The sequence below is a fragment of the Salminus brasiliensis genome, chromosome 22, assembly GCF_030463535.1.
Source record: "Salminus brasiliensis chromosome 22, fSalBra1.hap2, whole genome shotgun sequence".
NCBI classification, from domain to species: Eukaryota; Metazoa; Chordata; class Actinopteri; order Characiformes; family Bryconidae; genus Salminus; species Salminus brasiliensis.
The window spans coordinates 23,258,454-23,283,298 of record NC_132899.1 but is presented as its reverse complement, the minus strand read 5'-3'; the positions used below and the strand labels follow the sequence as shown (position 1 = coordinate 23,283,298).

At 44.5% G+C, this 24,845-nt stretch overlaps 1 protein-coding gene across 7 annotated transcripts in view; it reads right to left on the bottom strand.

Annotated features, from left to right (window-relative positions):
* Nucleotides 1-24,845, bottom strand: part of trrap (transformation/transcription domain-associated protein) — a 106,954-nt gene that overhangs the window by 45,390 nt on the left and 36,719 nt on the right. For all 7 annotated transcript variants that reach the window (XM_072668123.1, XM_072668118.1, XM_072668120.1 and 4 more), the window contains 18 exons: nt 24,194-24,375; nt 23,900-24,098; nt 19,969-20,097; nt 19,268-19,534; nt 18,902-19,108; nt 18,648-18,806; nt 17,695-17,829; nt 17,456-17,566; nt 16,506-16,652; nt 14,123-14,336; nt 13,813-13,938; nt 12,247-12,393; nt 8,375-8,574; nt 6,943-7,064; nt 6,428-6,641; nt 4,010-4,189; nt 2,702-2,848; nt 876-995 (listed from right to left, as the gene is read on the bottom strand). In XM_072668123.1, coding sequence (XP_072524224.1) covers nt 876-995; nt 2,702-2,848; nt 4,010-4,189; nt 6,428-6,641; nt 6,943-7,064; nt 8,375-8,574; nt 12,247-12,393; nt 13,813-13,938; nt 14,123-14,336; nt 16,506-16,652; nt 17,456-17,566; nt 17,695-17,829; nt 18,648-18,806; nt 18,902-19,108; nt 19,268-19,534; nt 19,969-20,097; nt 23,900-24,098; nt 24,194-24,375 — 3,006 coding nt within the window. The remainder of the gene's footprint in view (nt 1-875; nt 996-2,701; nt 2,849-4,009; nt 4,190-6,427; nt 6,642-6,942; nt 7,065-8,374; nt 8,575-12,246; nt 12,394-13,812; nt 13,939-14,122; nt 14,337-16,505; nt 16,653-17,455; nt 17,567-17,694; nt 17,830-18,647; nt 18,807-18,901; nt 19,109-19,267; nt 19,535-19,968; nt 20,098-23,899; nt 24,099-24,193; nt 24,376-24,845) is intronic.

Here is a 24,845-nt window from a genome sequence, read left to right as displayed (position 1 = left end):
AAGGCACACTGTCTCCACAGACAGCAGTGAGGGAGGGGGGGGTGAACTTTAGGCTCACGCTATCTGACTAACCGGAGAAAGAGCTTTGTGAAATGACTGAGGTTGGTAATTGCTCCCGTTTTCGGTGTCTGTGTGCCAGCCCTTCAGGTGATTTTTCACTTTGCCATACAACTAAATGCCTGCTCGGGTCCCTCAAGCCCAGGAAAACCAGCTGATTTCCACCCGATGTGATGGACTATTCGCCAACACCAGGGATTAATATATGCAGGACATTTTATAGAAGGTAAAAAGCACCAGAATCTTTACTGGCACAGTAAAGATTCTGGATTTGGATGCGTGGATATGGTGGATTCGGACAGGACTATGACCACAGACACCCCAAAAATAGTTATACTACCCACCTACCCATGCAAACCCGCATGTAAACTCCCCATTAGTTGGAACTCTTCTGAAGAATCATGGTATAGTGAGGTATTCCTGCCAAGACAGGGAACCATGTTGGATTGCCTACTAAACCAGGGGTCATCAAATACAGTCCTGATGTGCCACTGTTCAGCACACATTGGAGACTTCCCTTCCTAAACACACCTACCTAGCCTGTACGACCAGAACTGATGATCCCTGCACTACAGTACACTACCAACTATAATACAGCCAATGTGAATGGTAGTACACACACACACACACACACACACACACACACACACATACACACACATACACACACATACACACACATACACACACATACACACACATACACACACGAATGTATGAGGGCTGAGCATCTACTGCTGAGACCAAGTACTCTGAGGCTTTTAGGGCAAGGCTGCAGCTGTACAGCTTAAGACACAGTGGGTGGCGATTGGACTCACATGCTGCTGACGATCAGACAGGATCTTCCAGAGGCGAGGGAAGAGCTGCACCCACGTCTTCTCGGCCAGCGGAGTGGAGATGTGACACAGCTGCACCAGAGCATTCAGCAGAGCTCCCGTCTGAGAAACACACAGATTACATTCATCTTCATTACACTCATTCATCAGTTCCCCGCGCTCTCCACGGAACAGAACGAAAATATTACATTTGGGTAATGGGATAACTTGAACAAAAAGCACAGCCATGAGAGCTTTCAGCCATTCACCACTAAGAGCTAGAGCTGAAACATACTGGGGGGAAAACGAGAGACACACTGCCATCGTTTATTTTGCTGCAATATAAATCAATCTAAATCAGATTATCAGATTTTGACTCAGATAAACTATAACTAATTCCCAAAGGACAGTTTATTCATTTAGCAACGGACAGAGTCTCTGAAAAGTACAATACAGACCAAAAAATAAAAAAACAGACATCCACAGTTGGTACTTTTGGGTCTAAACAGAACATGTACTTCGGCTAAAAGACTAAATGACAACCAGGGGCCGACCAGATGAAGTGCCGCTGCAGTTATCCAGGTGCAGAAGCAAGGGGACTGTGTCAAAGAGCGTGGAACCTAGAGGAGCAGCTAAAGCGTTAGCCTTAAGGCTTTTTTTAAGCTACTAACTACAGGCCAACCAGAAAAAGAAGAGGGGTCACCCGGAGCAAGTGCCCAGAGACGAGAGGTGGGCTGACCAGGTGCTAGGCTAAAAGCTAACTCTACTGTCTACATTCCATTCAACTAACTCTACATCATGCTGAACGGACACGGAGGGAATGGCGACACTATCCGTTAAGACTGTCTAATAATTACAAAATTACAGTCACTACTGCGTAAACTATCCAATAAAAGCACCGATTTTGTTTCCATGGGTAAAACTTCCTCCATAAAAGGAAAATCAGTGTGCTAAGTTTTACTAAGTATTCTAAGCAAAATAACAGAGTGGTACACACACTTGTAACGCGACATCTGAGCGTTCTTTACCCCAACCAAGGTCCCATTCTTACTATTTACACACCTAATAACTTAACTACTGAACAAGTCCACCTCCTTTACATTATGGCATGTTGAACCGCTCCACTAAGAACCCTGAGTATTCAAGGAGTAACACGCTGCAAAGTGGGGAAGAAGGGTGCAGATGTTCTGATCTAAATCTGAAGGGCTATTATGGGGCTCTGAGTGCTAGCATAAGCGAGAGCTAAAGGTGTACCACGTCTCAGACAGCCGCTCCTCCGGGCATTCCTGCCAGGTCAGGCCTCTGAACTCCTCCACTTCATCATTTATCTAAGGCCTGCTTGAGTGGGGGCATGTAAAACAGAGCCGTGGCCCGGATTAAACAGGAATCGATGGCGGCGTGACCTCCGAGTGAGAGGGAGAGGGTCCGCTGCTGCTCTGATCAAACGCTCATTAACACAGACACTTACGGGGGTGCGGGTGAGCAAAGGAGAGCGAGAGAGAGCCAAGTCCGAACAAATGGCACTCATTACATCCAAACGCCTTCAAATCTATACAACAGCAGTTAGCCGACAGCGGACAAAACGGCTCACTCTTACACGGCTGCTAGCGCTGGTTTTTATCATTAACCAGGTTTTTTTAATCATTTTGGACAATTACTGTCGGTCCGCTGGTCGTGAAATTTGTGCATGCAATCTAAAGGAAACTTGGTGATGTAGAAAAATAAGCCTTGTCTCATACATGAGTGGCTTCTATGTGCCGCTATGTTCTCTGCACAGGCCAGTTCGAGTCACGCGTCCTCGAATAGCATATGTTGAGGTGGCCTCTCACCTTGACCTCTCTGAGGGAGTCCAGGAACTTGTCATGGCGGTTGGTGAGCATGTGCAGCTGGTTGCCAGCGTCTCTCTCTGCCTGCTCTTTGGTCTTGGGCAGGCTGGTCTGGTCCCCAGGGGCCAGCTCAATGTCTATCTCCACATCCTACACAGCAAAGAGAGAGGACAGAGGGTGGCATCGTTCAGTTCATATGCAGAAATGAGTCTTTTAATGAGCCGTTTTAAATTCTGACACTATATTTAGGATTTTTCGGGCTTAGTTTGTTACAAGACTGGATTTGTTTCCCCTCCGATTCATAAAATTGAAAATGACCATTTTTTGAGCGTGCAATCAAAAGTGGTTCTTCAGTGGCATCAAAGAATCATGTTTTTAAAGAGATGCATTATTGTGATAAAGTTTTTTTGAGTTTTAAAAAGATTCTTCAAATTCACACACATTCATTAAATTCTTCTACAGAATCGCTTAAAGAATTACTTGAAACCCTTAAACTATATATTTAAGAGTGAATTGATGCAGACATCAATATTTTAGGGCTATAGTCTAGCGTTAATCAGGTCTTTCAGAATTCAACAAATCATTGTGAAACAACAGTCATATCGTCACACTGGCTGATGTGTCTTTTACTGATATGATTAATATTTTTCTGCTTATTTTTCTTTACATAGCAAAATCTGTGTATTAGCAAGAACATGGCAATATGAAACATTTAAGTATTCAATAGATACATATATTGCGATACTGTAAGAAACAATATATATTGCTTTTTTTCCAATTTTAGGAAACTGTTATAATATGGAAACACCATCATGTGTCTAAAATCTGAGTAAAAGAAAGAAAAGCTTACTTTTAATTCAATCAGAACAGTGGAATCTAAATGCAGACAGTACAACACTGCTGTCTAGCGATTGTGGTTTAAACACAACAGAGAATAAACCACTGTCTGACACCAATATATGTAATATGTGAACTATTTATTAGTACAAGATCAATACTGTTTTTTTGAGAATCAATACAGTATTGCAAAACATAAAAAACACAATAACAATCAATAGTAGTACTTCTTACACCCTGAATGATAAGTCTGGGAACCTCAGACTGCTCTTGTTAAAAAATAAGAGCTTAAAGGAATATGAACTGACTATAGGAACGATCACATATTTTCACAACAATTCCATATTATTATAATCACACTCTCACATTCAGCAGCCCTACCAGCAGCCTCGGATGAAGCTGCTGCTCAAATGACAGGTGGTGATCACCACATCAAAGTGCTGCAGGGGAGGAAAAGGCAGGGGCAGAACTGACCTCTTCCTTAGTCTCGCTGTTTTCTCTCTCTCGTGGCTCCTGTTTGATGTGGGTCGCCATGGCGAAGGCAGCACGGTCATGGCTATCGGCCAGGCTGATGACGTTGGTGATGGAGGGCAGCATGGAGCCCTGGCAGCTTGTGCCAATGATTGTGCCCTTCTCGCACACGGCCAGTAGCAGCTGAGGAGGACACGGAGAACACTCGGGTCACTGGTGCACAAACCCAGCCGCCACCATAACTTACACATCTGTCTGCAGCAGTCTATGCCTGCTCCACGGGAGGGGGCGTGTGGGGGGGCGCGCGTGGCTGACCAATCTCCATTTTGGCGAGTCTTGAGTCTCCATGCTTACTGGCATCAGTACAGTACAGTACAGGACTCCTGATCTGCTGCTGCATATTTCTAAGCTGACACAGGCCTTGAGGGGTGTGGGGTTCCTGCACCAGACTGGCAGTTCTGCTCCAACAGGCCAGGATGAATCAGCACGTGCCAGCGCCGCGTCTAGGGCGCCATTAATAATTCACCAGCCAGCAGCCGCATTGATTGTGGGCGAGATGGATATACTTTTTTCTTTTATAATGTAAGCTGCAGCCCTCACCTAACTATAACCCTCATCAAAAGACACATCCAGCAATGCGAGATTACTCTGCACTGTACAAAAATAAACCCTGACTAAAAACAAAGACCCACAGGGCTTCACATAACGAGATTTTCATTACAGAAAAAAAACTTCAGAGCACTATGGATAAAAGCAGTGTTTCCAGGAAAGAGGCAAAAAAAGGTTTGCTAGTGTAACAGCTAGCTAAACTAGTTGAAGCAAGCTTTACTTGTATCTTAAAACGTCAGCTAGATTTGAATCCAATTTATCCAAGTTATCCACTGCACTAATTTTTAATACAATCAGAACAGTGGGATCTGAAGACAGTCAGTACAACACTGCTGTCTAGCGGTCAGGGTTCAAACGCAACACAGAATAAACCACTGTCTGACGACAATCTTTATACATAAACTATTAATTAAAGATCAGCACTGTGTTTTTGAGACTCGATACAGTACTCCAAAACATAAAAACACAATACTTCAACATAATCAGTAGCAGCACTTCTTACACCCCTAATGATAACAGCCTAGGAACCTCAGAAACAGGTTAAAAAATAAAAAAAAAAGCTAAAAGACTACAGGAACAAATCAAATATTAAACAATTTCATATTATTATAATCAACTCTCACATTCAGGTGATTCCTCATCTTTTTTTAACCCTACCACCAGCAGCAGCAGCATACTCGCTAAACTAACTAACCCCTAACAGCGGCCTACCCCAATATCGGCCACCATTACCGCTTTCCCTCTCTGCTTGAATCACTTGGATGAAATTCCAAAAACGTCTCCACCTTAAGGAGGCTTTTCAACTTTATTCTTGAAAAAAACAAACAAAAAAAAATAATAATCACATCTGAAAACAACATTTAAACATCGCTAACAACGTTGTAATCTTGCGCGTCTAGAGTGGAAATGCACAACATGTGGAAGTGGCCGACATTGGGGACGGCCATTGTTAGAAGACTTACTGGTAGCCATTTCTCCTTTTTCCTTTGAAAGAAAATATTGCATTCGCTGCACATAGCACATTAGGTCTGTCCATCTGAAAGGTGTTTTTTATATGAAACCTATTGCTTCTGTGAACTGTGGTAGAAAGGCACTACAGTAACATCTGCCATCCGCCTGTTTTTAAAACTTGCAGCACAGCATTTGCAGACGGTGTGAACCAGGCCTAACGACAACAGCTTTTACTGTAAAAGTGTCCACAGAGGGGTCAAACTCGACAAGTGAGGAAGCTAAAAGCTGGGGAAGTGAGTGCATCTTGCACATTTTCAGCTGGCTAACCAGATACTGCGCAGAGAGGACACAACAAGAGGACACAACAACACCATCTGCAAAGACTGAATTAATACAAAAAATATATAAAAAAATAAATTACAATATTCTTGTTAATGTTTAAAACAAGGCTATGCTTTATGCCTTGTGGCATAGTGCTGTAAACCAGCCAGTTAAAGCAGAGTTGATCTGGAAAAATAGTTTGTATTAGTTTGAGGCAAAATAACAGGGTTGTAAAGACTAGGCTTTTAAAAGCACGTCTGAATTTTTCACCCCAACCAAGATACTTAAATTTACTATTTATACAGTAAAGAACAATTTAAATACTGAATACTATTAACTAGTTAGCCTTCAGTAGATGATTAAACTAGTAGTATTGTAAGCACCTAGCATCTACAAATGGATAAAGTCCTTCTTGAAAGGCATTCTTAGACCCTCTTCTAAAAGAACACATCTCACCATTAACTAAACAAAAGGGGAAAAATGTATTTATAGACAGATAGAAATATACAGACGGGAAGTGTAGAGAAACCACAGCCATACCTCAATGCACTGTTTGATCCAGAAGTGGCTGCCCATGGCCTCCCAGTTCTGCGAGCAGCAGATGTACAGGAGGCGCTCGTAGACCCTGCGCTTCATGGAAGCATCAAACACCTCAAAGAACTTCGCCCTGATGAGCGGCTGAGCGCAGCGCAACCCCGACAGGAAGGCCGGCTCCAGCTTTGACGTGATGTCACTTCCTGAGAGACTCTCGTCCCTGAAGAACGAGAACAGTGAAGGGTTCACAGGGTTAACAGGGCTAACGTCTCTCGTTTAAGGACCGCTTTGGGACGCAACATATGGCAGAAAACACAGATACGCAGTTTGGTTCGGGACTGTTCGGGTGGTGTGAAGGACCCCTTCATGCCACCTGCCTCTTAAACACTATGGTTCGCTCCTGCCCTTCAGCCATCCCGAACCATGCTTGCCACCCGCAAACCAACTGTGGCCTTGACGCCATGGCAATAGATGGAGGGTCCAGCGGCCACGCCGGCCCCGTGATTAATCGGCGTAATTACCTGTAGACGTAATTAACGAGGTCCAGGAACTGGGCGTTCAATTCAAGGTCGTCGGGAAAGCGCTTCTCAATGTAGGTCATCATTTTCACCAGCAGAATAGACTTCTCTCTCAGATTAGGCATCTGGGTCGAGAGGGAGAGGGAGAGAGAGAGTGGGAGCAGAGGGAAAGGGAAGGCGAGAGAGGGGGACAGAAGCAGGGTGAACAGATTGATACACTCCATTTATCTTGAATCTATCAGGAGGGCTGTATGCGGCACCTTTGCCTGCCTCTTTTCTCTCCCTGTCTGCTCCGCCGCCTCAGGCTAACCGAGAGGCCACCTGGGTTCAGCCGCCCAGCCGGAGCAGCCTGCCCAGTGAGCACAGCTACCACAGCATGACAGCGGCACAAATAAAACACACACAAACCACACACAGATTTCCCCTTCTCATAATCGTAGAGCATCAGCCATCAGCCACACGTTTGGGATCTGACGCGTTGTAGACCTTCAACAACATGATAGTAGCTGCTGTCGTCTGGGCTGAACGGACGAGCTGCATTCGGGGTAAGTGGGAAAACTGTTTAAAATACAGAGCTACAGCGTCGGCTGGTTTCTACACAGAACCAGTACTTTAAAGAAGGTTCATGGAAAAAACTGGTTCATTTTGTTCCTCTTTTATTATTATTATTATTAATTTTTGAACTTTATTTACAGGTTCTATAGAGGCCTAGTATAATGCAGTTGCACACCAAACTAGAACTGCACTGTAGGTGAATCAGTCCAGCATACGGTCATAAAATTGCCTATAATAATAATAATAATCATCATCAAAATAACGTCAAATGTGTTAAAAGGGATGGCAAATTATTCTTTTACTCACATCAGGATTACTGAATGATGCACTAGTGGTGTATGCATTTAGCTAATCGTGACTGTACGGAAAGTACAGTTTGGATTATATGGAAAAAGCGCAGTAGCCAGTGTGTGGATGTGTGAAATGCAAAAATAAATTTTACAAGCGCAAGTTTGGAAAACCTGGATACCTAAAGCTGCAAGTTGCTAACAAGTTTGCGGACTGACATGCTGATGGGATAGACATGAGCAAGAAGACCCGCCAGCTAATTTCAGCTTTGAATGTTTATAAATGTATGTATAGCTCAACTGTAATCGCGCCTCCTAATGGGGAATATTATTATTATTATTATTATTATTATTATGTAAATGTATTTGATACTTTTGAAACTCGCTTTTCAGAGATGCTATAAGACGCATTTCAGTTTTGTAGCCACTCGCTGTTTAATCTGCTTTACCAACTCCTTCAGGAGGCCCTGCTTTCAGCACCAACAAACCATCCCCCGGCACATCTTGTTCTAACTCCGGGTAAACTACACACTCTAACCCCTAAAAGCACGGTCACTCTGTCTTCTACTCCTAAAACCTCCTAAAAGGTATACCTGGTTGGCAGCCATGGGGGAGTTGTTCTTGACCCACTCCTCCACAATCTTCACCACGGCTCGCAGAATCTTCGCGTCGGGCGATTTCTCGATCAGCGAGGTGAGGATGACCTGGATGAAGTTCTTCCTCATCTCCATGTTCATGACGGACAGTCTGGTCTTCACAAGGTCCAGGCTGAGCATGACCAGCTCACTCGTCACTGAGGGACAAGAGAGACATTCAAATAGCGTAAATGTGTGAAATGACTGGTGATTTACCTGCACTGACTTTGCCACAGTACAATTAACTGTCCATTAACTGTAAAAAAAAATAATAAAAAAATAAAATAAAAATACACTGCTGGATTTACCTCTCTATATCCCTCTACTTGAATCACTCTTGCATATTCAGTGTATTCCTAACATCCAGTCAGGCTGAAGTTTGACCTTTCACAAGGCACTGGATCTTTTCCTAACTAATTATAAAAATGTGAAAATAAATGTACTAAGAAAAAAGCGTAGATGATAATGTCAATTTCAACACATCAGCAGCAGAAATGATTGAGCATGAACGAATGTTGCTGTGATCCAAATTCAGTTCTGCAGTAGCAGCCAAGAAGTTACAGAGCCTTCCACCCAACAGCCTGCATTTTCCCTTCAGTTTCCAGTCACCCATGACCCCTCAAATAACATTCTGTTGATTTTCTAAGTCAACTGAACAAGCTCTCCACAGATAACACACTCCTGCACTGCTAATCGAGTGCTGGCCCTTCTTCTGGACAAGCTTGTCCACTTTACCCTGCTCCAGAGAGCAGAGCTCAAGTAGAGAAGGCTTACTTTTCCCATTTCAAAATGTACCCCAATATTAATGAAGACTAAAAATGTTACAATCGGTTATAAAATAAAATAATCTGTTAAAAAACTAGATTATATTATCTGTTATATATGTATATATATCTGTGGTAAAGAACACTGTCCGGACAAAAGTATTGGGACACCTGCTCATTCATTGTTTTGTTAGAAACTGACGTTATTAAATCAAGGGTATTAAAAGAAAGAGCTTATACTGTTTTTGTTGGAGTAACTGTCAGCTTTCCACCACATTCTGAAACATCGTCATGAGGATTTGATTGCATTCAGCAACACAAGAATTAGTGAGGTCAGGATGCTGGCTGATCACCACCCCAACTCATCCCAAAATACCGGATAGAGCACAAACATCATCATCTTCACTGCAGAGAACATAGTTCCACAGCTCAATGCTGAGGGGCTTTATACCCACTCTAGCCCATGCCTGGCATTAAGCAAACAGGTTCATGTTTATCTGCTCCAGTGAGTCCTATTCTTTTGGCAATAGCTGTCAAAAGCTGTGCCAATAGCTGTGTGAGCGCATTTGCATATCTGTGTCAGCAATAGGTGCAACTTAAAGTAGTGGAATGTATTGATTAGAAGGGGTGTCCACAAACATTTGTACATATAGTGTTACACGATGTTCTGTGTAAATAGCCAACTGATTAGAACTATGGACAGAAGATGGTCAAATGAGGGTGAAGCAAAAACCGACAGCAATATCAGAGAACGGTATCGGCCGAAAGTAAGTGCGGATTCATTACACTCGTCCCTAAATTCCTTTCAATTTAACTGCTGACAAATTAACACAATGATGCTTGACAAGGAAGAAATCCAAATTACAAAAATAAAAATCGCTAAACAGAAAAAAGAAAGACTTCTTTACATGAACCATCAAATAAGAAAAAGCATTACATCTCAACATGGAAGCTAAAGCGGATAGAATTTCAGCATGGCGACTGGCAGCTGAGGAAAGGCATGGATGTGAATTTGTTCAGGCACCTGAATGCATTTTCTGCCTGATTTGCGAGTGGTTAAAGCGAGAGTGCTGATCAGTGTAGCAGTAGGTGGGGGGGCTGATTTCTGAAGCTGTGCACAGCCCCATGCTGTGAGCAGGGCTTTGGCCACTGTGACATTGCAGCGTGACGTCAACTGATGGCACGGACCGGTGGCCGTGTGTGCGAGCCCGAGCCCGAACGCATTCCAGAGAGAGGAAGAGTACCAGCGAGCCAGCATGTGTCCATAAGTATGAAATAGCCTAATCCGTTTGAAAACGACATGATAGCATCTGGGAAAGGGTCTGAGCTGAGGGGTCAGTTTGGAGTTTCTAAGCTATTGGACACGGTGCGAGTGTTCTGACTGAGCCGCTTCTCACTTCTGAGGGATTTGGTGGGCCCACATGACATCCGATAAACCGGTCCTTCTGCAACACCCAGTGGTCAGATGCAGACACCACATGCTAGCTGTGCTCTCAGTACTTGTCCTCCTGGTCTTGCTCCAAGGTGAAGACTTGTTCTGTGTTTTAGGAAACTGCCCACTTTGCACTATTCCCTACATCAAGAAAACTACATAGAACACAACTATAGGGGTCAGATACGGCCCTCTAATCAGAGTCCACTACACTGGACAATCAAAAACATTACATAAAGCTTGCATTTGATAGTCTGTCTCCCATCATCTACATTAGACAAGCAGGAACACAGAAAAAGAGCTCTTGTGGAGTCCCACAAGGCTCAATTTTAGTGTCAGGGTCTCCTAATGAGTCTCCTAATGAGTAAACCCTGCATTTAGAAAACCAAGAGCACGATTCTAGTGAACATAACTAGTCCACGTCAATCAGCCTTAACATTAGCACCAGGCAGAGCGAAAAACAGTGAAACAGAACTCACAAGACTTTAAGGAATGTCTTGGTATCAGATACCACAGGACACCTTCAGAGGTATTGTGAAGTCCATGCCTTGAACAGTCAGATAAGATGTGGCAGGACAAGGGGAACCACCTCGAAATTAGGCAGCCAGTGCTAATGTTATGGCTGACCGATGTCCACTATAGGGTATGGACTGAAAGAGTGCATTGTATTACATTGTCAGACACTATTATAAACCAGAAGTCTCCAAAAAATAATGTATTAGTGCCCTACACAGAGAAGTTGACCATTTCAGACATGGCCTTGTACTTTTCATCTTTCCTTCTTAAAATCTTGCAAGTAATCTTCTCTAACTTATTGCCAAACCAATACCTCCGCTGCTTTGGCGTCTTGGGTCAGTCCTAAATTTAGCAGTACTGAAGATCCAAATGGGAGAAGGGGCTGACTGACAACCTCCATGACTCTGGCTGGAAGTCAAAGACAACACAATTTGCCACACCCTCTATACATGGGTAGGATGGTCCATCCTTTCCTACCACTTAGCGTGATGTTAGCCAGTTCGGGGATCTGATTGCTGACACGAAATTGGCAGTTAGTGTTCGTTTTCAAGTGTGTTAAGCTGTGCAAACTCCCTGCATTAGGAAATTGGGGCGCAGCAAATTAATTGTGCAGCAAATTAATTGTCCTTTTTTATGGTTCCATCTTGGTCTAACCTATAGGACACAAACTGCAAACGTCTAGTATGACTTGGGTGGTCTTTGTTTAGACACTGGTAAAAGACACACCATGATAAGAGACATTTTGGCACTGGGCCAAAGAAGAGCCATTTTACTAGAAGTACATCTACAAACAGAAGGAAAGCAGGAACTCATGAGACACAGCACAGGTAAGAGAGTGGCTCTGTATGTGTGTGAGAGAGCGAGAGAAGAGCAGGCCTGATCACCTGCAGGTGGCTTGGGTGACAGAAGGAGGCCGGCACTCATAAAACACATTACTGGCGCTGGCATGCTACATCATATCAACTTAAAGCGGCCGCTCTGAGACAGCGGCTAATTAGAATTAATTCTGCGTCCCGTAGATGACATGGAGCTCTTTAACCGCTGCAGAGAGTGATGAACAGAACCGATTCCACCTGTGGTTGGGTTTGAGTGCCCTGGGCCGACTGTGTGCCGCTTACCTGCGCTGGTCTCCGGGGCGCTGGGGTTGGTCTGCGGGCTCAGGTGTTCCCGCACCATCTTCTGCAGTGAACGCATGAAGACGGAGATGAGGCGGTCGATGTAGCTGGAGTTGTAGCTGCAGGCCGACTTCAGAATCATGAGCGTTCCTGGAATTGGAGAGGGAGAGAGAGAGAGAGAGAGAGAGAGTGGATAAGAGAGAGGGGGTAACATGATGCCCCATAGGGGGGTGAGAGGGAGATACTTCCCCTATTGCTGCGCTCTTGCCAGGGTCAGCCAGTGGCCCGGGGGCTGCTAACGACTTTGGAGGCAGCTTCTTTGTCACTCTAGTTGTATTACAAGGTCGTTCTGAAGAAATCTGACTGAGTTAGCAGCTGAAAGGGAGGGGTGAGTAATGCTTTTCTTTGCCCGGGCCCCTGGGGAGCGGAGACAAATGTAAAAAGTCACCCTCCGCGAGACACATACATCATATCAGCGGAGCACGTGTAACCGTATGCCTCCAGCAGGGCGGAATAGGGAGGTATTTATTGACCATCATGGCCATTTTCGGGCTCATATCAAATACCACTAACTTTAGATTGTAATCCAATAGTGTTTTATCACCTTTTGTTCATTTGTAGGTCTTAAGAAACTGCCTGCTGTGTGTAAACTGAGCAATCGTCTCAAAAATTCATTCATCGACAAGAAAAGGCAGTTCAGAGACAGAGAGAGAAAAAAAAAATCCAAGTCCTCTTCTTTTGGATCTTTACAAACCTATAAAATCACACCTGGCTTTTAAAATAGTATAAAAGGGAATGCCACAGTTTCGTTAGATTCATATATTTTTCCACCATGTATGGATTAAAAAAAAAAATGTTTCAGGCCAAAATATTAATAAAACAGTGTCTCAGGCATCACATTCGCAACTATTTTATGTAATACCTTTCTGACAGGTACTCTTCAGAGTAGGGGTGGGCAAATATACATTTTTTTTCCAATATACAGTTAAAAATATTGAATATTCTGTTGAATCTGTACAGTGTATTCAGAGCTAAATCAGAGGAAAAACAGAATCAAACTAAATGTAAAACAGCTAGAAGTGAATTGTCCTAAAAGTAGACACTAACAATACTTTGAGAACAATCTGCACTTTTAATTAGACATTAATTTTAGTCATTCGACTATTTAAACCGATTATTTTAGAGGCCTACCTTCCTCTTAGAGGCTAAGACAAAATGAGCTTATTGTAAGGTTAAGACAATATACTGTATAAGAACATATGTTTTTGGAGAACACCAACTGTTGTGGTGAAAATGTAAAAAAAAAAAACAAACAAAAAATAAATTCTTAAGCATAAGCTTAAGAAAACACATTTACGAAGAATTAAGAATTCTGGCTTCCGTTATCACCACTGTGAACAAATCTGTAGCTTTCTTGAGAATACAGCATTTCACCCCTCCTTGCATGACTATTATTACAACAAGCATCTGTTGTATAGAACAGCTGAAAAATCACTGCCATTCCCATTTAAATGTTCCTTACATGACTGAAAACGGTACAGGGTGCTTTGTTAGGGAGTCTTCTCTTACCGAACAGCTGAGCTGGGTTGGCGCTGGTGGCCTTCTCGTAGTTGGTGAGACCCTCATAAATGACCTTTCCAACAGCAGCGTACAGACACTCCAACTCCTCATATTGAGAGGCCACTGAAGAGGTGCCTGAGAAAGAGAGAGTGTTGAGTGTCGTAATAAATCAACCTCTTGATTGAGCAAAAACAGATGATAAAGCTGATGTTAAGAGAGGTCTGTTAACATTGCAACTGGCTCAACAAAAGATCCGAGAGACGCTACATAAGCACCAGGATGTTGACCGGTAGTAGCCGGTAGTTCCGGGCCTACTCACTAGGTTCAGTGGGGAAGATGCTCATGAGTCTGGAGAGCAAAGAGTGGACAGCTCGCAGGACTTTGGTGTTGCCGCAGGTCATGCAGGCGGCGATGCCACGTTGGAGGGGCTTGAAGTGGGCCAGGATGGCAGGGGACTGTAGCACAGTGAGCAGGAAGCTCAGGATCTCCAGTCCGGTGCAGATGTTGGAGAAGTTGGCCTGGTTGGGTTGCTCCTATACAAGAGACAAACGAGGATGTCCTTTTTAATGAGATTAACAGAACCAGAACCATAACGCCTGAAATCACGAATACTGATTTGTGCTATTAATACAATTCAATACACAGCGTTGCACAGTAGAACGGTGCGCCACACTACATTTAAACTTTCATGCAGGTTCCTGATTTGCCCATTTTACCAGCAGAAAAGCTTTCTGAGTGACCTTTACAGTTTACCCAATCATACACACATACACATTTCCCCATTGTAACCAGCACAGATTCCAAACTCTAATCTAACCGAACCAGAAGCGCAGCCGATTCCGGTAAAGAAGGCCGGCACGGAGCAGAGGCGTCCGGTCCTGGGATCGGATCTGGTCCTGGGAGCCACTGGGGGGAGGGGAAATATATATATTTTTTTTATCACTGCCATTGCCATTTTAAATGTTCCTGACATGTCTGATCAAGGCAAGAGTGCTGTGTTAGTGAGTCGTCCCCTACCGAACAGCTAAGCGGCCGTGGTGCTGCTGTCCTTCTTGTAGCTGGTGAGACAGTCCAGGAGCATTAAAACACCCCAAAGCCAGCATAATCACACAATAAAAGATGATGGGACTTGCACTTCATTATTGTGGATAAGAGCATTGGGCAGAGGGCCCTGTTTGTCAGAGCCCTGTTTGTCAGAGCAGGCCCTGTTTGTCAGAGCCAGGCTATGGCTATGGGTCAAAGAACAGAACGCCCACCTTTAGCGAACTGGAGCAAGTATAAAAGCCACAGCCGATGTCCGGCAGTAAAGAAACATTCCAGAGATATAAAATCATGCTAAAAATGTGGTTTCGGAGCAGTATATTAATAGGTTCACACACACCACTGTGCACTCTGGATATAAGTACACAAAACGTACCAATAAAAAAAAAAAAAAAAATCCAGGTCACCCACAAACTATAGGGTAGGCTAAAATAACCAATGTTTGCAGAAACCAAATTCTTTCCCGAAGTTCAACTGTGCCCTTGGATGGACATCCGCGAACCGTTAAATGCAAAGTGAGAAAAACGAGCTGTTTTCGAGTTTTCGCGGCAGCCGAAGGCCAAACTCCAGGAATCTACAATTACACGATGCCCTGGACGGACTTATTGCACGCTAGGGAATCAGAACCCATCCATGCATTTCAATCACGGGCCTAGGCGAGCCTGCAGCAGCTGCGGCGCAGCACATGTCTCCAGCCCTGAGAAGAATCAATAGTCTGGCGTGTCGGCAAGACAGGAAAACCAGCTCTGATAACAGAGGGGGTAGAGAGAGTGAAAGAGAGAGAGTGTGAGCGCGTGTAGGGAAACAAAAAGATTGCGAGAGCAAAAAGGGAAAGTATGGTGGGGTTAATGAAGAAAAGGAGGAAAGGCAGAAGGAGAGAAACATGAGTTTAACTGAAAACAGGTTCATAGAGAAAGGAGGGGAGAAACAGAGGAAAGGAGCGAGAGTGCATGCGAGATAGCCAGACAGAAAGAAAAGGACAGAGTGAGGTTGATTGAGAAAGAGAGAGTGAAATAAATTAAAAGAAGAAAGGGAGACTGAGAAGTGTGGGGAAAGCGCAAGAGCAAGTAGACAAGCGTGAGACAGACAAAGTAAGCCTAAAAAAATAGGTTTGAAGAGACAGACGTGGGGGGGGGGCGGCGCGAGAGCGTGAGAATAACGAGATAACGAGAGTACTTTACTACTAAAAGTATGAACAAGTAACGAAAGAGTAAAAAAACAGGGCAGGATGGAAAAAGCAGGGGGAGAAAGAAAAGAAGAAAAAGAAAAAGAAAGAGTGTGTTAGTGTAAAGGAGGAGCGCGAGAAAGAAAGAGTGAGCGAGCGAGAGAAGAAGTGTAATGAAAGGCTGGTGCAGGTGGGCGAGCTGCTTAACCGAGAGCCAGTCTCCCAGATGACACCAGAATTAGTCACAGTGCTGAGCTCCAGAGAGAAATCACTCATAAGCCAGAGGATATCGATTCAGCTCACATCAAAACTGCTTTTGGAAAGGCAATGGGGAAAAAAAATGACGAGGAACGGCAGCAGAGGGGAGCAGAGTAGAACAGTGCGAGAGCAGGGCAGACAGGAAGAGCATCTCCATCCAGACCAACAGAACTGACCACATGCGAGAACACCTCTTTAAGAAAGAGTAGAAATATGCAGAGCGGGCCTCTGTACTCACCACAGTCATCAGCAGCTTGTCGAACCACTGCAGTTTGAGTTCAGCGCGGGGCCACATGTCCTGCCGGAGGGCCGTCTTCATCAGGTTCACGCAACGGCGGGACAGCAGCTCGCCAGGTGAGCCCGCCACACTGGTACTGTCATTCACCTGAATAGAAGAAACCCAAGGCATGCTGTTATGCCATCATGGGAGAACCCACATCACCATCCAGTTTCAAACAGTACCATTCACAAGCAAGGCAAGGAGGGTTTATCTGTATGCCATCTTTTGCACATAGGGGTCAATCAAAGTGCTTTATAGAAAAACAAAAGAAAAGTCAACAAAATGATTATATATATTTTTTATGAAAGATACAGTCGCACCCAATTGCATCTGCTGCATAGCAGCCGTAATACCTTTTTTTAATCATATATTTGATTAACATGCCTATATACGGAAACTACTCAGCAAAAATAGGCCATATAAAAATCACATCACTACTACGCCAGATAATCACATACTCACTACAATGCAGCGCAGAACATTGAGTGGTATTACATCTACGCTTATCTGACGTTTCTCACAGCTTAGGAGCTAAATTGGCAGTTACCATGCTGGCTAACTCGCCTACAATAAGCAGCAAAAAAAAACTCCAGAAAGATTATAATACAGTCTCCAGACTGTGTGTAGTCTCTTTCTTTTTTATTAGTTGCTGTAGAGCCAGTTGGGAACAAGGGGGTCATGCCTAGGTCCCACTATTGCGGTTGCGAATGTGTGATCAAGGCTTTAAGGGAAGTAAAGAACATTTAAATAGAACAAATCATAAATAGATGAAAAGCAGGCTTTTCAATTCTAAAGGAAATCATGACATTTTAGAAACATCAAATATGGTTAGGACCAGACAGTGTAACCTACTCTGCATAATCTTACATAACCAACAACAATGTAGGACAGAGACACTCCTTCATTACCTGGCAGGCAATACGGATGAGGAAGTTGACCACAGTGTCTGTGTGCTGCTTGTCCACAGGCTTGGTGAGCAGCGCCTCCGAACCTGGCATTGACTGACTGCGGCCAAACACCTATTGAGAGAAACTCAAGCTGTAAAAACGCCTCGCTGCAGCCTCTGTGTCCAGACATGGCACTTTGAATCAGTGAGGGAGAGAACAGCAGATGTGCCGAGTCGCTGCCGGGTGTAGTGTTTCCTCACCGTGCCGACAGCTCCAGTGGCTGACCGGAACCTCTTCACGTCCTGGGCCGAGTCCACAGACATGCCTCGCTTCACTCCACCTGAGCCCGAGCTAGTACCCTCCCCACCTGCGCTGGGGTCCGTCTCGGACTCCGGCTGTCGAGGAAATTCAGAGAAATAATTGCAGTCGATTAATTGAACAGACTTTGCAAATAACCTTTTAACAGGCACTAATTGAAACAGTCATGGTAGAGCTGGTGATGAAGCTAAAAACGATTTTTACGAATCATTTGATACTGATAACCATTACATGAATCTCCTAATAGAGTCAGAGTCATATTGAGATTGAGTGGTATTCTGAGCTCAACTCTGACAAATGCCTTTTACTAATAATGGTTATACTGAGTTACGATGGACTGCGAGAAATGAAGCAGTGGTTCCCCACAGTGCAGGTAGTTAATGTCCCCCGCACATCCCTGCACGTCCCCAACACACCTGATTCAACTAAATCAGCTAACTAAGAAGCCCTCCGTTCAAGGTAAAATGAGTGAGTTGGAGCGGGAACACACTAAAGTATATGTAGGGCAGTGTGTACTCAAGAGCCTGGGTTGGGAAGAGCCAGTGTAGAGCACTGGTCCCCAACCCTGCACACTGTAACACTTTCCCTGTTCACGGTACGCCTGACCCAGCTGGGCAGCAGGCCTCCAGATCCAGGGTTGAGGACTATTGCTTCTTGTTTAGATATGTTCTCACATCTTTTCTTCACTATTCAGATCTTCAACACCAAAAACAGCTAGCCAACTCTTTTACGATCATTAGTCATTGATGTTATGAGTGAATGGCTAGACTTCAGCACTGTTACTGAAGCAAGTACATATTTTACTGAAAATATCTGAAAGAAGAACCATCAGTTACTGTATTATTAATACATTTGTTTGCTAAAATGTGCCACTTAAAATTCAGACCATCCAGACCTGCTGATCTTTGATGCGTTGCAGCTCCCATTTGATGACCACTTCAGCCAGGTCTACAGCCAGCTTTCTCTGCTCGATGGTGACGCTGGGGGTGAAACCCAATCGCTGCATAGCACTGATCATGTGCTGTACCAGGTGATGCCTTACAGGGTAGTACACCTGACCACACAGACACACACAAGACAGTAAAACATACTGAACCAATACTCCTGAGTACAACAATAAGCAGGCACTTGTAAAGTGCAATGCTGTACCCTGAAGTGCTGCACGATGAGGTGGAGTATGTGTACAAGTTGCGGCACGGTGTGGCCCTCCTCCACGATGATCTTGCGCGTCCAGTGGGTGAGCATCTGGTGTCCGTCTTCCATGCGGGCAGGAACGGCTGGAGTGAGGATGGCCATGGCTTGCCGTACGATGGCACGGGCCTCCATGGTGTGAGCCTTTAGCAAGCTGTGGAACACCTACGCAAACAGTATATACGCACACTTTACATAAATATTTACTGCTGAGGTCTGGTTTCCGTTTTTTTTGGACAGCTGGCTTTTTCTGTCTAACTAAGGTACCAGCATAAAGAACATTATATTTTTTTGAACTGCACCACTCCCGCCTAATCTTCTAACCTGCAGAACGATCTTCTTATGAATGGCGAACTTGGCAATGATGTGGGCAAGGAGCAGGTGACCACTGTACTTGCAGGCTGGATCTACGCAGGCTTTGGGCAGCAGGCAGGGCCAGGCGAAGGTCATCAGACGCCTGAGCTTGCTGTTCCGGCTCTTGTTGTTGTCGTGGATGTGGTGCGGCGCGTGCTCCACCAGCAGCGTTGAGAACTGCAGCAGGTTGATCCTCAGCGAGTCCAGCAGGTCCGCCTGCTTCTCTGGGTCCAGCACCTGCAGGAAGAGATCCCATCCCGGTCACATGACCCACCGTGCGAGAAGAAAAACATCGAAGCATATTTATGGCTGCTAACAAAGCTATTATAAACTACTTTTGCCTGGTATCTGAGGTTTCCAAGAAGGACGGGACTCTGGAGGAGGGCGACTGATGGAGCCCTGATTTTGCCACAGTTATCGCCAGGAGGGCGGAGAGATAATCAATTTGAGCGTGAAACAAATAGAGGCCATTAACCCCAAGCGTTTTGGTCTCGGATATAATCGGATTCGCAGCAACACAAACACTATGACCTTTAGCGAGGCCGTGACATTTCTTTCAGACAAATAACAGCCTCGGGTCAGGGGCCTTGATGAACATGGCTCATGGTAAAGAGAGAGCGACAGGTTGGCCGCAGCAGCTAGCGGAACGGTATGTGGATGGTACTGGGTACCTTGGTGATGAAGACACTGGTGATGCTCTCTGGATTGTCACCCTCAGGGTTGGGTGGTCCCAGAAGCTGCTCCCCTTCACCTTTCTCAAAGCTGTGCAGAAAAGCTGGGTGCAGGATGTGCTGCAACACCTGGAAAAAAGAAAAGAATTATACATAATACACAGACTGACCAGGCATGTTGAAATTGCTACCATTAATTGGAAGGTTTATAAAGTTAACAACATTAGCTGTTTTGGACAGAACTACTCACTTAAAGTATGTTTATTCCAAGCAATTAGTTTCTATCAATCTATTAATCAAGCAATGTCAAGGGTTGGTCTTTTTACATAGTGCAAAAAAAATAAATAAATAAAAATAAAAAGAGGTTCTGACATGGCCGAGAGGACATCAATCCTTTGACAAAGAACTGCAGTAATCAATTCCTCAGATCAGCAATAAAACAGCCATATTGCTTCAAAAGCTAAGCCTGGACTGTATTAGTGACTAGGTTGTCAAGTATGTGCTATAATTTATTACTTCCAACGCACTCGCTTAATAGATCAACCTCAGGCAGCTTTGGCAGCCCAGGCAAGAATAAAGCCATTAAAAAGTGTGACGAAGAGAGAATGAGGAGAGACGGGCGCTGGGTGGCGGCTCTTATTTCCAGTCATGGACGGCAGTTTCTTCTCCGGCTGCGTGATATTAATCACACTGACATGAGCGAACATTACAATAATAATGTCATTAGACTGTTCGTGCTCCCCTCTGGCTTTCCTGCTCAACTTCCAGGAATGGAACAGACAGCAAAAAAAATGCGACACGCATGTGAGCACATTGTCAAAATTGTTCTCACCGCAAGAGAAACAGGCTGAACTAAAGATTGCGGGAGGAAAATAAATAAATAAATAAATAAATAAATATGTACAAGGACAAAAAGCAAAGAAGAGTGAGTAAGCAAGAAAAAAACAACATGAAAACAACAAAAGGCCAACAATGCCTTATAGGAGATCATTTCCCAGCTAAATGTCTCTTCTATATACAATAAGTACACCAACGCTTGTCCTCAGTGCTGGACAAAGCCGGGATTTGACTTTTTGAAGTGCTGTGCTTGCATTTCAAGCGCAGCAAGGGTTGGTGGGGTAAAAAGAACACGGGTAGTGGCAGTACAGAAGACCGTACAGAGTTTATAGACAGCATGTCACTGGCAATAATAACCCTTCACTAACTGCTTAATCCATAGTCCAGAGTCACATACTTCCTATTTATACATCAGTCAAACTCCTTTGGCATCTTTAAGGGGTTAAATAAGGAACTACAGCTCTGCTGGTGCAGGCCGCCCATCACCATGTGTTCATAAAGCTCAGAAAAAGTAAGTATGATGAAAATGTCATGTACTGTAAACATATCTTCAACTATAGTGAGGTCATGTTTCTGCTGCATCACCCAGCCTGCAACGTTCAGCATTAAAATCTCCCCCGTTGCAATAATCCCCCCCCCCTCAAGTAATTCCAACCAGTGGACGAAAGCAGCTTCGTCTGTCTTTCCAGACGAGACAAAACCCCGGCGCATGCCGACGGGCGCTGCGTGTGTGTTTTTGTTGTTTACGCATGTGTAAAATAAATGACTGTGTGTATAGTGCTGGTATCAGCCGGGCGGCGGGGCTGCAGGTGCGCCTTCATTATCCACCGCCCTAATGAGCCCCTCCGCCGTTAGCGTGACTGATGGAACAGCGCAGACTCCATTACACACTATCTATTACAGCAGCACACAGCCCCTAAACACACACACACACGCATGCACGCACACACTCCGCCCAAAAACCCTGCCGAGAAGAACGCCCAGAACACGCATTATGTTAAAACATGCAGCTGTGGCCGCTCGGGGAAAACATCTCCGTGTGCACTTTTAACAGGAGTGGTTGGGATACGGATGGTCCGTTCTGAAAAACAGCGAGGTAAAGTTCAGTTATGCAGAGCCCTACAAAAGTGGTGATGGGTAAGCTGTCAGAATATGAATGCTTTCCCTCATTTGCAGCAGAACTGAAACTGAAAGCTTTCAATGTTGAACATTTTCAACTCCTCCTTCTAATGTCTGGAACTTGGAGCAGGTTGCCATTCGTAGGTTTCACAAATGTTAAGCAAAGGAATTACTGGTATGCACTAATTCCTGAAGACAACTTCACCTCAGTCCAGCAGTTCAGAGATGCTAGGCAAAGTGGACAGAAGTCCTTCGATTAGTTTTTCTAACATCAAGCTTCACATTATCCTGAAATCAGCTAATCCAGTTCACATTTATTGAGGGTAGTGATCCAGAAGTGATTAAATCTCTAGGCATACAAGACTGCTAATGAATAATTACTGTATTTTTAACCCATTAGGCCCAAAACAAACATACCAATGTCTGACATAGGTAATGTTTTTTATGGCTTTTTTTTTTACCCCGTACTCTTGATTTTTAGGTTATTTAAGACCCATGTCTATTGAAAGAGACTCCCACTGAACGACACAATCCGCTGCACTTCTACCTACTAGCTGATACTGAAGCCGGCCGTTGGGATGCTGCTCAATTGACAACCGTGAAGCCATATTTTCAATGTGAACACATCCATCACCTCCAACTTGTAGCCTGTGCACCGCTCCATTCCGCCTTCTGATTGCTCCCAAACCTCGTCAGAGCTGATTAAGGTTGAGCTGTAGGCTCATGAGCGATGGCCATTAAAGTAATCTGCGGATAAATATTCATTAGTGCTCCTCTGAGAGCCCTGGCTTGGTGCACGGTGGAGGCGCCATGCCTTTGAGAGGCGAGCAGAGTGTGTGTCAGCCATAGCCGCTCAGCCTGGCCCATGCATATTCAGCAGGGCCGTTCACGTGCTGGATTAGACACCCGCCGGCGGGCAAGCGTGACGGCAGCGGCGTGCCCCCGGCTCTCGCGGCCATAATTAAGCACGAGCCTGGTGTTTGTGATGCTGACCGTGGAGCGCAGAAATGCTGGCCCGTGTCATAAAATCGGTCACAGCCCCCCCAATCACTCCCAGCTCATACAGGAAAAGGGTCACAGCAAAGTCAAGCCACGTGTGAGTTCTGTCTGTGATGCAGCTGCAGAACTAATTAGGACTGGTTGAGGAAAAAAAATACATTTAAATAATAATAATAATAATAATAATAATAATAAATACTGAAATAAAACCTTCTGTTAAAAATTGGTCCACTCACTGTCCACTCTATTAGACACTCCTACCTAGTTGGTCCACTATGTAAATGTAAAGTCAGAGACAGAAGCACATCTGTTGCAGCACAGTTTACGTTTGTCATCCTCTACTCCATTAGTGGTCAGAGGATGCTGCCCACACACTGAGGTGTGTAAAAGCTCCACAACACACACCAACACATCAGTGTCACTGCAGTGCTGAGAGTGACCCACCACCCAGAATTGGTTGGTTGAATAATTGGTTGAATAATTGGTTGGTGTGGCGCAACAGATAACACCACTACCTGCCACCATGTGGGAGACTAGGGTTCGATTCCGGGTCTGGGTGACTATGCTGCGCTACACCAATAAGAGTCCTTGGGCACTACATTGGCCCACCTTGTAAGTCGCTCTGGATAAGAGCGTCTGCTAAATGCCATAAATGTAAATGTAAGAACAGAGTGAAAGGAGGCTAGGCAGAGATATGACTGTATTTTAGATTATATATAAAAGTTAGTAAAGTTAGTATTGTAGATTATATACATTCAAGTTTAAAACCGTCTTAAATTGAAGTCCTGCACGTTTTACAGGATTTTGCAGAGCCAAGGCCTTATAAGATCCTTTCTGATTCTATTCACACGATCATTACACACCATACCCAGCACCATGCAATAACCTGTCAGGGATCCTTCTCAGAGCACTTCAACAACAATGATCAAAGAAATCTATGATGAGTGTGGATAAGGTCGAACTCTGTGTCGCTCACCTTGGCTTTGAGCTCGTCATTGAAGTGCGGATCATTGAACTCAACAAAGCGGAAGAAGAGGGCTCGTTTGTGGGCGATGCTGTAGTTCTTGGGGATTTCTTCCTCCATGTACTCCTTCAAGAAGGTCATGTTGCAGAGGAAGCGGCCGGTAAAGGCTCGCAGCAGTTGGAAGAGCAGCTCGATCTCGGAGTAATTACGTCTGTGAAAGCAGCAGCAGCAACCCACCAGGTTATAAACACATTGTTAGCTGAGAACAGGAAGTACTTTCCTACATACACAGCTCCTTGCACATACTTGCAATAACTCAGCAGGCAGTAAGCCAGCAGTTTAGGTTCCTTCCAATTGGTGGCGGCCATGTTGTCTTTGCGGTGGCGCTCCTGGAAGGCCTCGCTGACCCACACACGCCTGAGCTGGCTGACCAGAGAGTGCTGCCCAGCCAGCCATCCTTCATCGTTCTTCACGATAATGCTTATAATCTGAGACAGAACAGAAGGGTTATGCTTAGGCTTGGTTGGTAACCACTGGACTAGACTGACGTCACTTGCATTTCCTAAAGAAAATGCTGAATGTTTCCACAGCTTAAGTGGTTCCCACTGCCAAGCGGTTGCTAGGCTGTTGCTATGTGATTATTAGGGTGAAAATAGTTTTGCTAGGTGGCTACTGTGGTATTGGCTGGCTGGAACGGTTATTGTGGTATCAGAGGTGGTTACTAACTGTGTTGCTAGTGAGAAATGAATGCGATAAGCAACACTATAATTCAAACTCAGATACACCAAGTACCAAATGTGAGCATTAGAGCCTGGACCTAAAGCTAGCATTGTTCTTGGTGATGATAGAACCTAGATCACCACCTATAAAAAACAATAATTAAGCTTTTCTACTGTGTACAATTATTCTTATCTATGGTTGGATAAAATGTACAGACAGGAAAATTGCAGCAAGCTTA